General features: G+C 32.5%; 2 protein-coding genes across 4 annotated transcripts; both read left to right on the top strand.

Moving 5' to 3' along the window:
• Positions 1-474: 474 nt before the first annotated feature.
• On the top strand, positions 475-2,936 carry LOC121227966 (putative F-box protein At1g67390). Of its 3 annotated transcripts, none has more exons than XM_041110955.1 (3): positions 476-1,592; positions 2,070-2,237; positions 2,312-2,936. In XM_041110955.1, the coding sequence occupies exons 1-3, from the start codon at positions 597-599 to the stop codon at positions 2,675-2,677; spliced, it is 1,530 nt and encodes a 509-aa protein (XP_040966889.1). In that variant the 5' UTR covers positions 476-596; the 3' UTR covers positions 2,678-2,936. The 3 variants fall into 3 exon arrangements, with proteins under 3 accessions (XP_040966890.1, XP_040966889.1, XP_040966888.1); XM_041110954.1 differs by having other exon boundaries at positions 477-1,592; positions 2,061-2,237; XM_041110956.1 differs by lacking the exon at positions 2,070-2,237 and having other exon boundaries at positions 475-1,592.
• Positions 2,937-3,323: 387 nt separating this feature from the next.
• LOC121227967 (putative F-box protein At1g67390) lies at positions 3,324-7,566 on the top strand. The gene is made up of 3 exons (XM_041110957.1): positions 3,324-4,361; positions 6,745-6,912; positions 7,007-7,566. The coding sequence occupies exons 1-3, from the start codon at positions 3,477-3,479 to the stop codon at positions 7,376-7,378; spliced, it is 1,425 nt and encodes a 474-aa protein (XP_040966891.1). The 5' UTR covers positions 3,324-3,476; the 3' UTR covers positions 7,379-7,566.
• Positions 7,567-16,166: the final 8,600 nt, after the last annotated feature.

Below are 16,166 nucleotides of genomic sequence, written 5' to 3' on the forward strand. Positions count from 1 at the left end.
AGTTTCTGACTTCGCTCCTAGTTATCAATATTTTCATTTCCTTAACAAAACAATCAAAATAATAAAGTTTTCAATCATCAAAAGAAGGGAAAATAAAGAATAAGACCTTGAAATACACTTACATGTACCTCGTTCTTCCCCTTATAATATCTAACGTCAACTATTCTTTAAATTTCTTGATTTGTATAATACTAAATTGTTTGATGTTAAAAAATAAATTATAATTGATAATAAAATCAAAGATGATATGAAAATAGAAATATCTTACTATTTCATCAATAGTCATTTGTTAACATAATTTTACAAATATAATTTCAATATAAAATATTTTCATCCATATAACTTTATAAAAATTAGTATTTATAATATTTTCAAAAATTAACAAGAGCCTTATAATATTATAATATAATATTAAAAAATATAATATTTTTCTTTAGCCGACCCTAGATATCCTTTCCATATAAAACTCTTCATCATCAAGATTTCAAAAAGCTTAAATTATTCTTTCTATATATTATTTAGGGTTGAAAAAGCCATATATCTAAGTTCCATCGATTATTCATCAAAGCTCTTGCAAGGAATCAAATTGCGAAACAATGGCGACGGATGATTTCATCAGTAACCTTCCCGACGAAGTTTTGGCTAGGATTATATCAGGCTTACCAGCCATTGAAGCAATAAGAACAACTATTTTATCAAAACGATTGAAGGATGTATGGAGGAATGTTTTCCGTTTAGATTTCGATCCAAAAGGAGTGAAGAAATTATCACCAAGAAAACAGGCTGTTCCTGCTCCAAATCAACGCAGATCTACGGTTCCAGTAATACAATTTGGATCCAATGTTTGCCATGACGATGGTGATGATTTTGATGATACTGATAAGAGGGAAGAGATTGCCCGAGTTGTTAAGAATATCGATAATGTATTGTTATCTCATGAACGTAACTTGATTAGTTGCAGAATCGTTCATCTCTCCAATAGTTACAGAAACGGTGATCTTGAGAAGTGGATTAAATATCTTACATCCGAGAAAGAAGTGCAAGAATTGGCTTTCCTTTGCGATGATTATCAACATGAGTTTCATCCAAAAAGCCTATTCGGATTGGGTCTGAATTTACCGTCTGGGATTTTTTCATGTAGAACTCTGCAATCACTTGAGTTCACAAATTACGATATCCGATTCCATCGCCCTTTTCACCATTGCCATAACCTCAAAACCTTGAAACTCTATCACTGTGATATTAGCACTGAAACCCTTGAAGCAATCGTTTCTAGCTGTGGTTTTATGGAACATTTGAGCGTTTGTTCTTCCACCTCCAGTTTAAAACAGGTTCGGATCTTTAGCCAAACGGTTAAGACTGTGGAGCTGGAATCATTGGATTTGGAGGGGATTTATTTATCTACCCAATCTCTTGGTGCTTTGGTTCTTCATTCTATGAAATTTCCAGCCAAAAGTATGGTTATCCATGCTCCAAATCTTAGGGTTTTTACTGCAACTCGCAAGCCCATAACTAAAAATCCATACAATTTCACCCGTCCTTCAAAACAGACCAAGATTGCTGAAATTCTAGAGTATTGCACTCATCTCTTGGTAAGCATTTAATTTCACTACCTCTTTTATTTTCTATTTTTTTATAAAGTTTATATTTGATGAGTGTTATATAAATGCTTATTTTACATTGGTTATTAGAATTATACACCTTTACTTTGTATTTTATTATAAAGGCTTATTTTATTTTATTTTAATCTATAAATAGTTTTGATCTTTTGCTATACATTTATGTTAATAAGCAATTTTTGAATCATACATCTTTTATCGATACCTAAATAATTTATATATCCATGTATGTTTTGTTTTTAATAAGTAAATTGGTTATCAAGTTATATAATATTGTATTAAATAAATGTTTGGTTTATTTTTGTGCTATTAGGATAAGTGTTGGGTGTAATTGTAAAATACATTATATTTTTAATGAGAGAAATTAGATTCATGAATTCGGAAAAAATTAGTTTCTATGAATTACAAAATTAACGTGATGGTTAAAATTATTTTGATTAGCCTGTGCAGACACCTGTAAATTATAAAGCTAATGATCCAATTGAAGACCCAAATCTGTTTAAGAATTTGAGGGAGCTAACCATTGATTTAGACTTGAACGATAGAAGGGAAATGTTGATCCTCTGTATCGTTCTACAACGCTGCCTTAGTCTACACCAACTTGAAATCAACATAAAGGTAATATAGATCATCCTGTAGTGGTGGAAATGTTATGAACATGTGATGATCCTTGATTTATGCATTATATTCAGGAAAGCAGAAGTGAAATAGAGGAAGCAACAAGGAATTACAGTAGTGTAAACAACCGACTGCCATATCCAGAGACAAAGCTATGGGAGCAAAGGGAGCTGTGCGATTGTATTACATTCACACTAAGACATGTATCCATTAAGGGATTCAACGGGAAAGATGGGGAAATGGAATTCCCAAGGCATCTGATTACGAAATGTGCCAAGTTGGAGAGATTAGAGATTTGGTGCAACCATGACTGGTCCAGTGAAGGAGGTAAGGCAACTCTTGGTTTACTTTCACTACCTAGATCCTCCATTGATGTCTCCATTCTTCTTAAACCGCCACCCAATTTGTTGGTAGTTTTGGAAGATGGGTCTCAACCCTAGAATAGTTTTTTTTTTCTTTTTGTCAAGGATTTTCGGATTAGTTAAGGATTTTGCATGGGATGGGGAATTTATCATTGGTTTTTCGAAGATGACTTTAGGTGTGATTTTATGTTTATATATCGTTGGAATGTGATAGAGTATTTGATTAATATCAGTAGTTGTGGTTTGTTATCCAAGTGGTTAGTCAGTTCAGCAGAGCAGTTACTAAGCTCTCTTCTATAAATAATAGTCTTGATATACAGAATAGTTAAGGATTGAATTTACAAAAGCAATTCAATTTTGTTCATTCATAAAGTGTTTAGTTTAGATTACCTTCTATCATGGTATCAGAATGAGAAGCTCCAGTTTGAAAGTTAGTTTTAATGGGATGATAGCAAGCTTTACTCTTGTACTTGAACTTTTAATTTGCTCGGTTTGAGACTTGTATTTTTGTTTTGTCAAATATTTTGGTACTCCAATTTAAGAGTGTTGAATATTGCCATATGCACTATTGAAAGAGTGCCATGTGGACCAAGAAAAAAAATTAAATAAATAGAATTTAAGAATTTTTTCTGTTCTTTTTTTTAAGGTTGAAATCATTTAATAAAATATATATTTTTATAAAACTAAGTAAAAGACAAGAATGGAACACGAGATAAACATGAAGTCGAGTTTCTTTTTCTTTGGTCGACTCTAAAATACCCTTTCCATATAAAACAAGCCATTATCAAAATTTAGGTTTAAAAAGAGGATATATGTAGGTTCCATTGTGGAGTATTTTTTTCATTAGAGCTCTTGCAAGAAATCAAATTGTGAAACAATGGCGACGAATGATTTCATCAGCAACCTTCACAACGAAGTTTTGGCTAGGATTATATCAGACTTACCAGCCATTGAAGCAATAAGAACAACTATTTTATCAAAACGATGGAAGGATTTATGGAGGTATGCTTCCCGTTTAGATTTCGATCCAAAAGGAGTGAGGAAATTATATGGTGATGATGTTGATGATCCGAGGGAAGAGATTTCCCGAGTTGTTAAGAATATCGAAAATGTATTGTTATCTCATAAGCGTAACTTGATTAGTTGCAGAATCGTTCATCTTTTAAGTAGTTGCAGAAACGGTGATCTTGAGAAGTGGATTAAATATCTTACATCCGAGAAGAAAGTGCAAGAATTGGCTTTCCGTTGCGATGATTTTCAACAAGAGTTTTATAGAAGAAGCCATTCTGGACGGGGTCTGAATTTACCGTCTGGGATTTTTTCATGTGAAACTCTGCAATCACTTGAGTTCACACATTACAGTATCCGATCCGATTCCCCTTTTCACCATTGCCATAACCTCAAAACCTTGAAACTTTATCACTGCGCTATTAGCACTGAAACCCTTGAAGCAATCGTTTCTAGCTGTGATCTTTTGGAATATTTGAGCGTTTGTTATTCCCCCTTCAGGTTAAAACAGGTTCGGATCTTTAGCCAAACGGTTAAGACTGTGGAGCTGGGATCATTGCGTTCGCAGGGCATTTATTTATCTACCCAATCTCTTGGTGTTTTGGTGCTTCATTCTATGAAATTTCAAGCCAAAAATTTGGTTATCCATGCTCCAAATCTTAGGGTTTTTACTGCAACTCGCAAGCCCATAACTAAAAATTCAGACAATATCACCAAGATTGCTGAAATTCTAGAGTATTGCACTCATCTCTTGGTAAGCAATTAATTTCACTACCTCTTTTATTTTCTGGTTAGATACAAAGTAAGCATTTTGTTTTTGTTTTAATAAGTAGATAGGTTTTCGAATTATGCGATGCTTAAAGTTTACATAAATACTTATTTTCGTAATTATACACCTTTCATTATACTTACATATGCTTATTTTGTTTATGGTTAGATACAAAGTAATCATTTTGTTTTTGTTTTAATACCTAAATTGGTTTTCAAATTATCCATCTTTCAACTATGCTTAAAGTTTATATTTTATGAGTGTTATATAATTGTTTATTTTGCTTCGATTATCCGAATCATATGCCTTTTACTATATCTAAACCTCTATTTTATTATAAATGCTTATTTTGTTTTTGTTTTAGTAAGTAAAATGGTTTTCGAATTATAAATCTTTTAACGATACTTAAAGTTTATATTTCATTGTGTACTATAAATGTTTATTTTGCTTTGGTTATCAGAACCATACGCCTTTCACCATACCTATACCTCTATTTTATTATAAATGCGTAATTTATTTTTGTTTTAATAAGTACAAACAATTTTTGAATTATATATCTTTTAACGATATGTTTCATGGATGTTATATAAATGCTTATTTTTCTTTGGTTATCGGAATATTCGTACACCTTCACTATACCTAAACCTCTATATATTTTGTTTTTGTTTTAATAAGTAAATAGGTTTTCAAATTAGATATCTCTTAACGATACTTAAAGTTTATATTCTATGAGTGTTATATAAATACTTATTTTTCTTTGGTTATCGGAATCATACACCTTCCGCCATACCTAAACCTCTATTTTATTATAAATGCTTATTTTGTTTCTATTTTAATAAGTAAAACGGTTTTCGAATTATATATATCTTTTAACGATCGATACTTAAAGTTTATATTCCATCGTGTTTTATAAATACTTATTTTACTTTCGTTATCGGAATCATACATCTTTTATTATACTTAAACCTATATTTTATTATAAATGATTATTTTGTCTTTATTATTAAGTAAAATGGTTTCCGAATTATATACCTTTTAGCGATGCCTAAATTTACACTCCATCGTGTTTTATAAATGCTTATGTTTCTTTGGTTATTGAAATCATACACTTTTTGCCATACCTAAATCAGTATTTTATTATAAATACTTATTTGTATTTATTTTAATATGTAAATTGATTTTCAAATTATATATCTTTTACTATACATGTAATTTATGTTAATAAGTAACTTTTGAATTATACACCTTTTATTTAAATTTTTATTTTATCGTGTTGTATAAATGATTACTCTATTAATGCATTAGTAGTTTTTAAATTATACATATTTTATTGATATCTAAATTTATATTTTATCGTGTATATATTCATGCATGTTTTGTTTTTAATACGTAAATTGCTTATCAAATTATGTAATTTCTTACTCTATAAATGCTTGATTTGTTCTTGTGCTATCAGGTAAATTGGTTCTTTTAAGGAAATCTATAGTTGTACTTTACAGTGTTATATATAAATGTTTGATGTTAAAGAGATGAATAACTAGATATAAATAACCGAAAAATGTTGGATGTAATTGTAAAACGCATTATATTTTTAAGGGGAGAATTCAAATTCGAACCTTGGAGATGATATTTTTGAGAGTGTTATATAAATACTTATTTTCTTTGGTTATCGGAACCATACACCTTCCGCTATACCTAAACCTCTATTTTATTATAAATGCTTATTCTGTTTCTATTTTAATAAGTAAAACAATTTTCAAATTATATATCTTTTAACGATACTTAAAGTTTATATTTTATCGTGTTTTATAAATACTTATTTTGCTTTCGTTATCGGAATCATAACATGTAATTTATGTCAATAAGTAACTTTTGAATTCTACACCTTTTATTTAATTTTTATTTTTTAGTGTTGTATAAATGATTGTTCTATTAATGCATTAGTAGTTTTTAAATTATACATATTTGCCGATACTTAAATTTATATTTTATCATGTTTATATTCATGCATGTTTTGTTTTTAATACGTAAATTGGTTATTAAATGATATAATTTTTCGTCCTCTATAATGCTTGATTTGTTTTTGTGCTATTAGGTAAATTGGTTTCTTTTAAGGAAATCTATAGTGGTACTTTACAGTGTTATATATAAATGTTTGGGTGTTAAAAGAGATGAATAGTTAGATATAAATAATCGAAAATATTGGATGTAATTGTAAAATGCATTATATTTTTAAGGGGAGAATTCAAATTCAAACCTTGAAGATGATATTTTTTAGAGTAACAATCATGAATCTTGAAAAAATTAGTCTCTATGAACTGCAAAACAAACATGATGACTTGATAAATTATTTTGGTTGGCCGTGCAGACACCTGTTAATTATAAAGCTAATGATCCAATGGAAGACCTGAATCTGTTTATGAATTTGAGGGAGCTAACCATTGATTTGGACTTGAACGATAGAAGGGAAATGTTGATCCTCTGTATCGTTCTACAACGCTGCCTTAGTCTACACCAACTTGAAATCAACATAGAGGTAATATATATATATATATTTAGATTTAGATCATCCTGTATTGGTGGAAATGATATGAACAGGTGATGGTCCTTGATTTATGCATTATATTCAGGAAAGTAGAAGTGAAATAGAGGAAGCAACAAGGGATTACAGTAGTGTAAATAACCGACTGCCATATCCAGAGACAAAGCTATGGGAGAAAAGAGGGTTGTGCGATTGTATTACATTCACACTAAAACAAGTATCCATTAAGGGATTCAAAGGGAAAGATGGGGAAATGGAATTCCCAAGGCATCTGATTACGAAAGGTGCCAAGTTGAAGAGAATAGAGATTTGGTGTAACCATGACTGCTCTAGAGAAGGAGGTGAGGCAACTCTTGGTTTACTTTCACTGCCTAGATCCTCCATTGATGTCTCTATTCTTCTTAAACCGCCACCCCAATTTGATGGTAGTTTTGGAAGATGGGTCTCAACCCTAAACTAGTTTTTTGTTTTGTTTTTCTTTATGTCAAGGATTTTTGGATTAGTTAAGGATTTTGAACAGGATGGGGAATTTATCATTGGTTTTTCAAAGATGATTTTTGGTGTGATTTCATGTTTCTTTTTTGCTAGAATGAGATACTCCAATTTGAAAGTTAGTTTTAATGGGATAATGGCAACCTTTACTCTTGTACTTTAACGAAATTGTCAATGTGGTATTTGTACTTTTGATTTGTTTGATTTGTTATTTTTATTTTATTAAACATTTTGGTACTATGATTTAACAGTGTTAAATTTTGACACATATTGACCCATGAACTACTGATAGAGTGTCATATGGCACACTGATCAGGATTAAATGTTAAATGAATAGAATTTAAAGATTTTTTGAAAATTTTCTCCTTTCTTTTTTAACTTCAAAATCATTTAAAAATCAAATAAATATACATGCAATTTTATTAAAATATATCTTTTAACAAAAAAGTATTTTTTAATTAAATTAAAATATTAATACATGAAAAAAATTATAAACTGTTATGAAATAATGAAAGGAAAGAACAAACTAAAGAGAAAATATCAATACAAAGAAGTAATACAATAGAAGATAAACAAGAGAACTTTTTATTTCAATTATTGTGCATCTCTACAAGCCTTGTACATGCCTCTATTTATAGACCTTCTAACATAATACAATCCCTTAAGTTACAAAGAATAAATAGAGGTTTAATTACTATATAAAACCCTCATAAATCCATTGGGGGTTGCTACAATGGAGGTTACAACTTTGAGAGTTATGGACTGTAGCACCCCAAACCCGGCCCAGAAGTTATAGCCGGATCCGGCATGCCACATCAAAAACGTAAAAAAAAAAATTTCCATTCTAAGTCCAGAAAATCGTACTTGATGTTCAAAAGATTAATTCATTAAAGGTTAAAGTGAATGGAAGCTGTGCACCAGGTAGGAAACCGGAAAAAAGGTGGTGAGTCCATCGGACTGCTTAAGTACCAAGCTCCCTTCGGATCCAATCCTAGACATGCATACCGCCATTGCCACACCTTAATGTCATGGATATTTCTAGGAAACCGATTTGATTAAGTCATTTTTAGGAAAAGTGATTAATTTTGGAAAATACTTTCATTGCGGAAGCTTTGCTTGTTGTCGTGTTATTTTGAAATCAATTGTTGTTTTTGAAAACGCGCCCTAAAGCTATCCAATTTCAACAGTTAAAATAAGTATTACCTATCTTAGTAATACATATTAAAACCATCAAAAATAATTAAGCGGCCTTATTACATTTAAAAGCCCCAAAACTTCAAACGTAAATAAAAGGATGTCCAATTCACCAGAAGAAAATCAAACTTTCAGAACGGGTGGCCACTCCGAATTCCCTCACAGCTCCAAGCCACTATGGTTGGGGATTTCCTGCGTGGATGAAAATAAAAGGGGTGAGTTTGGGGAAACTCAGTGTGTAAGGAAAACCCATTCAAAGCCCAAGTCAGCTCAAGCCTATTGGGCCTAAGCCCATTCAGGTAACAGTGGTACTGGGCCAGACCCTTTTCAGATTACAATAAACTGGGCCTTAGCCCCTTATTCAGATAACAGTATGGCCTATAGGCCCATTTCAAAATACATGCAACATCAATAACATATGCAAGCCCATTTGGGGAGACTACTCAACCCACCAACCACTACACTCCACCCGTACCAGCCATACACTCCATGTGGGGAATAGCTCAACCCACCTAGCCCAACACTCCACAGTTGCAGCCTTGCTGCTCAGTTAACAGTAAATTGAGGCAAAGCCTCCAGTATGTGGACAAGCCACTTTCAGTACTTCCTCCGTCAATATCCCAATCCCATGCATCAGATAATAACAACATGGCATGCAGTAAATAACAACAGTCAAACATGCATTTAGGTCAATTTAACCCTAAGGGTATTTCGGTAATTTATCTACTAGGGGTAAAACTGTAAATTTTCCACTTTTAAAGGTATTTCAGTAATTTATCTATTTTAGGGTTTTTCATGCATATTCCTACCTTTCACGTACTAACAGAATCACTACCGAGGGTTCTTACCGAATTGGGCCCGTTGGCCCATCATTCCAATTTTGGCACATTAAGCCCAAAAATATCGAGGGCACAGAAATCATGCACTTTGCAGTCCAAATTTTGCAGTTTACCAAAAACATTAATCGATTTACCTCACGAGCATTCGCACACTCGCAAATCTACAAAATACCGGTTTTTGGCATTTCGGATTTTCGACTTTTGCCGATCTAGACTAAGAAAGAGGGTGTTAGTTACACACCTGTTTGCGACGATATGCTGACGAGATCCACACACGAACCGCCTACAATTGGATTACTAACACGTTAATCTAACTATTCAAATACAAACTACGTATTAACCCCTTACAATATTCGGCCAACCACACCTACAGATCATAGTAAGCTTATAAGAAATCAATAAGCAACTCATTAACAAATTTTTGTCAATGTTTACCACATAATCATAATTTCACTGCAAGCTGTCTTCCTGAGCAACAGTCACTAAATTATTTATAACTGGAGCTACGAAACTCCAAATCAAGTTCCGTTAATTTTCCCTGAAAATAGACTCATATATACTCTATCCATAAAATTTTCAGAATTTTTGATTTAGCCAATCAATACCAGATTTTTCTCAAAGTTTCCCATGTTTCACTGTTTGACTAATCTGACCACTCTTCATTACGAATCAAATTTCTCATTGTACAGAATTCAAAATATGTTCTTGTTTATTTCATTAGAAACTAGACTCAATAATCTTTAATTACATAATTTATTCAGCTTCTAATTCATCTCCCACAATTTATGGTGATTTTCCAAAGTCACGTTACTGCTGCTGTCCCAAGCAGATTTATTACCAAATCACTCTTTCACACATACCTTGCATGCATGTTATTTAAACATGTATATCACCAATCAATCATCACATATTTATGATTTTACTTAAGAATAATCTCTATTTCATCATTTTAAAGCACAACATGTTAGCTGATTTTTCCCTTTAACATCTAAGGCACATGCATGCTCATTTGTTTGGCTCAACTTCACCTATCTTCCATTTTTTTCATCAAAAGAACATGAAACAACAACCATTTCCTTCATTTTAATTCATGACTAAATGCTCACAACACAACTAAAAACCAAAATATGCTTCAAGAGTTAAGGTAGAATCAAGAAGAACTCATGAACATCAAGATAGAAGCAAGGTACCAAGAACTTACCTTCAATTTTCCTCCTCCTAATGACCGAATACTCAAGAGCTTTCTCCTCTCCTTTCTCTTCTCTAACTTTCAGCTGTGATGAACAAAGATGGACAAAACTTTGTTCTTTTCACCCCTTTTTCTTTTAATAAAACTTCATATTTCATTCATTTAATTCTTTAATACAAAAGACATGAAATTCTTATCATGAAACATTTACCTAACCCATTATCATGAAACATTTACCTAACCCATTATCATGGAACATTTACCTAACCTATTATCAATTTGTATCAATTTGTACCATAAATTATGGATATCAAGTGTACACTTTGTCTACAACAACATGATGGCTGACCACTTCATGTAAAATGGGAGGTTTGTCATGCAAATCCTCCTATTTTGCACTCCTATTTATTTGGCCACTTCAATTTAGCCTATAGCATTTTCAAACATTTTCACATAGGTCCTATTTCATAATTTCACTCACAAATGACAAAATTAAAGCATGAAATTTTGCCAACATTCACAGAATTCTCGAAAATTGGGGCATTACATGGACATCCATAATAAAGTAATATTTATAACACTCACCCTTGGATGTTCATTAGAGACAACTGTGCCTCATTAAAAACCTTTATTAGGAAAAACCCTATGGGATTAAAACCTAATGAAGGAAAAAGAGTACACAATCTCCTATTACAAGTTGCCTCGTTAAAAATCTTTACCAAGAAAACCAAGTGGGACAAAACCTTGGTTAAAGGAAAAGAGTACAACATGTTTTGGACTCCCTCTAATGGCGACATCACATTATATCTTTGAGTCGACGCATTCCAATCTTGTTTCGTAGTCTTTAAAATGTTGAAGTTGGTAATGCCTTGGTAAAAAGATCTGCTAAATTATCACTAGAACGAATTTTTTGAACTTCTATGTCAGCTTTCTTCTCAAGATCATGAGTGAAGAATAATTTTGGTGAAATATATTTCGATCTATCACCTTTGATATAACCACCCTTTAATTGAGCTATACATCCTGCATTATCTTCGTATATGATAGTTGGCATATTTTCCTATAAAGGCAATTATATATCTTCTGGATATGTTGGGTTAATAACCTTAGCCAAACATACTCTCAGCTTGCCTCATGCATTGCAATTATTTCAGCATGATTTGAAGAGGTAGCCGCTAATGTTTGCTTTGTCGAACGCCATGAAATGGTAGTACCTCCATATGTAAATAAATATCCCATTTGAGATTGACCTTTACGTGGATCCGATAAATATCCAGCATCAGCATAACGAACTAATAGGGATTTTGAATCACTTGAATAAAATAACCCCCTATCAATGGTCCCTCTAAGATATCTAAATACATGTTTAATTACATTTTAATGTCTACGGGTTGGAGAAGAACTAAATCTTGCTAACAAGTTTACAGTAAAAGCTATATCAGGTCTTGTGTTGTTTGCAAGATACATCAATGCTCCTATGGCACTTAGATATGGTACTTCAGGACCAAGAAACTCTTCATCATTCTCACAAGGATGAAATTGATCTTTATTCACATCTAACGATCGTACAACCATCGGGGTACTTAATGGATGTGCTTTATTCATATAAAATATATTTAAGATCTTTTTCGTAGTTGACTAATGGACATGAATTCCATCTTTTAAATGCTCGATCTGCAAGCCAAGACAATACTTTGTTTTTCCAAGATCTTTCATCTCAAATTCTTTTTTAAATAATTTACTGCATTTTGAAGCACTTCAGGAGTTCCAATAATATTTAGATAATCAACATAAATAGCAATTATCACAAATTTTGCTTCAGACCTTTTTATAAAAACACATGGGCAGATTGGATCATTTTTATAACCTTCTTTTAGCTAATATTCACTAAGACGATTGTACCACATACGTTCAGATTGTTTTAATCCATATAAACTTTTCTTTAATTTGATTGAACAATTTTCCCGGGAAACTCTATATCCTTCAGGGATTTTAAATCCTTCTGGGATTTTCATATAAATTTCACTATCAAGTGTACCATACAAATAGGCTGTAACAACATCCATTAGACGCATGTCAAGTTTTTCACATACTACCAGAATAATAAGGTATCTAAACATGATTGTATCCACCACAGGAGAATATGTCTCTTCATAATCAATGCCTGCGAAAATCCTTGTCCTATAAGTCGTGATTTATATGTTACAACTTCATTTTTCTCATTTCGTTTTCACACAAATATCCATTTATATCCTACCGGCTTTATATATTTAAGTGTTTGGACTATAGGTCCAAAAACCTCATGTTTAGAAAGTGAATTTAATTCTGCTTGAATTACGTCTTTCCATTTTGGCCAATCTTTTCTATTTCTACATTCCTCAATAGATTTAGGCTCAGGATCTTCATTTTCTTTTGCTATTTCAATAGCAACATTATAAGCAAAATTGTTGTCGAAAATTATATTTTTTCAGTTCTATCTTTTTCTTAAAGTAACATAACTTATTGACATTTATTTGTTATCACCATTTTCATGTACCTGAACCTCTTCTGGGGTTTTTTGATTAGTTATATCTTTGGCATCTTCTTGGGCACTTGCCTCCACAATATTATCATTTTGAATAATTGCTCATTTCCTTTTACAAGGATTTTATCTTTGGAACTGATTGGCCTTCCACGCTTCAAGCGTGGATTACTTTTTTTCCACTAACAATTTGCCCTATTGGGATATCAATTCGTATTGGAGCATTTTCAGCTAGTATGTGAGATTTTGTAATTCTCTTTAGGTCAGTAAATGAATCCGGCAATTGATTGGCAATGTTTTGCAAATGTATGATCCTTTGAACTTCTTGTTCACATTAACTTGTGCGATTATCTAATTGAGATAATAATGATCCATTCCATGTAATTTCTTTTACCAATTGTATTTTCTCTCCCTCTAATGTTGGGAATGTTGTTTCATCAGAATGACAATCAATGAATCGTGCAGTAAATAAATCTCCAGTTAATGGTTCAACATATTTAATTATAGAAGGAAATTCCTAACCAACATATATTCCCAACCTCCTTTTGAGGACCTATCTTTGTGCGTTATGGTGAAGCAATTGGAACATATACTGCACATCCAAAAGTTCTAAGATGGGAAATATTTGGCTCCTGACCAAAAGCCAATTGTAATGGGGAGCACTTATTATAACTTATTGGCCTTAAGCGCACAAGTGTTGTGCATGCAAAATAGCATATCCCCAAGCTGTAACAGGGAGTTTTATTCTCATAAGAAATGGTCGAGCTATTAGTTGAAGACGTTTGATAAATGATTCAACTAAACCATTTTGTGTATGAACATGAGCTACAGGATGTTCAACTTTTATCTCAATTGACATACAATAATCATTAAAAGCTTGGGATGTAAACTCACCAGCATTATCTGGAAATTGTGCTCTTAATAAAATTATTTGAGCAAGTTGTGTAACAACCCGGTTTTAGCTAAATCAGAACAGTGGTTTCGGAACCACAAATCCAAGGTCTAAAAACTATTTTAATATTATTTTTGGTGTTTATAGCAATATATGTGTGAAAATTTCGTGAAATAATTTCATTGTTTAAGTGGTTAATTTGAGAAAAGGACTAAATCGTGTAAAATGCAAAAGTTGCATTCCACTTCTTAAAAGAGCTTAATTGCCATGACTTATTAAATGAAAGGTCCTTATGTTGTAATTAGACCATGGATAGGGGGAATGGACATAAATGGGCATTAAATGAATGTTTTTAAATGGTTTTAATTAAGGTTAAATTAGTAATTTGGTTATTAATGTTATTATTAATAAAAGAAAACAAAATTTGGCTTCATTATCATCATATTTCACCGAAAAGAAAAATAAAATAAAATATTGAAGCTCATTTAGGGTTCAAAATTTGTGTGGCTTAATTGAGGCATGTTTCGAGCTCAGTTTTTAATGATTTCTATGTTTTTGTAATCGTTGCTTTGAGTACTAGCTAGCCTATGTCTTAATTTTTGAATTTTTTTAAAGATTTTGTGAAGCGCCATTGATGAATGCTTGAGCTTTGTGATAGATAATGATGAAAAATGAATTATTGTTGATAGTTTTACATGTTTGGTAAAGGGATTTTTGATGAAAATGTCAAATAATGATTAAATTGTGAAATTTGTAAATTGAAGGGTTAAAGTGTGAAATAAATAAAAAATATGGGCTGCTAGGGACTTATAGAGAATTCAGCTAAGCATGGGCCTTATTGAACTTTGTGAATTTTGTGTATTTATGAAATAGTGATTAAATTGTAAAATTGTAAAACTTTAGGGGTTAAAGTGTGAAAATGCCCAAATATGTGTTGTGGATTTAATTGAATGTGTTGTTGAATAAAAGAGTTAATTTTGAATGTATATAGATCAAGAACGAAAGAAATCAGATTTAGATCGTGGGAAATCAAAAGTTGTCGAATAGTCGATCTGATCTGTTCATTGCATATACGAGGTAAGTTCATATGCAAATAAATGTCTTTTAATTGAATTATATATGTTTAATTGTCATTGAACTGCTGTAACACCCCATACCCATAACTTACGCCGGAGCTGGATACGAGGTATTACCTAACTCGATCCCATGCACACAAACGTTCACAAGTCCCACAGACTTGGTCCAATTTAAAACTTTTTCAATTTCTACTTTAAACCTCTTGTTATGCTCCCTAATTGACCATTGGGAACAATTCAGGATCAACCCGGACCTTTAAACCATCTATAGAAAATTCATCTTAAAGACATGGCACACGCTCGTGTAGAAGGGCAACACGCCCGTGTGGCCATTTCAACATGGTCGTGTGGATGGCCCGTGTCGTTCACATGGCCTAAGCAATAAAGGGGTACGCACGTGTCCTCCACTCGTGTGGAATTTATTCTAAATGCACACTTACAAGGGTTTTCACACGGCCTGGCAAACGCCCGTGTGCCCAGCCCATGTCCTTCACACGGCCATGACGCGCCTGTGTCCTAGCCCGTGTGCAAAAATATGGACATTCTGTTTCTGATGTCAATATCCCCAAAATGACACACAGCCAAGGCACACACCCGTGTGCTAGGCTGTGCCCCTTACACGGTTGAGACACAGGGTCGTGTCTCTACCTGTGTGTTTACTATCATGCATGCTGACTTGAAATTTTTGCGTGCAGGGGATACACGACCGGACCAAAAGCCCATGGGGCAAACCGTGCGTCACACACGGTCTAGACACACGCCTTTGTGTCTACCCGTGTGGACAATATAAAGCTATTTACCAAGCCTATTTGTCACCCTTACTTACACAACCTGCATAATAGCAACCACAATCAAGATAAGACTATCCCATACAACGAAATCAGCCACTATAAGCAACATTCCATGTGTGCATTTTACTTATCTATGAAAATAACATCTTTGCATATAAATCAAAATGAATATTAGTCATTATTCAAGGCTTAATACAAAATGAGAGATTTATCCCAAGCTAACACATTTAGGCTAAACTTATAAAGACACAAAA

The sequence above is a fragment of the Gossypium hirsutum genome, chromosome A04 (assembly GCF_007990345.1).
Source record: "Gossypium hirsutum isolate 1008001.06 chromosome A04, Gossypium_hirsutum_v2.1, whole genome shotgun sequence".
Classification (NCBI taxonomy): domain Eukaryota; kingdom Viridiplantae; phylum Streptophyta; class Magnoliopsida; order Malvales; family Malvaceae; genus Gossypium; species Gossypium hirsutum.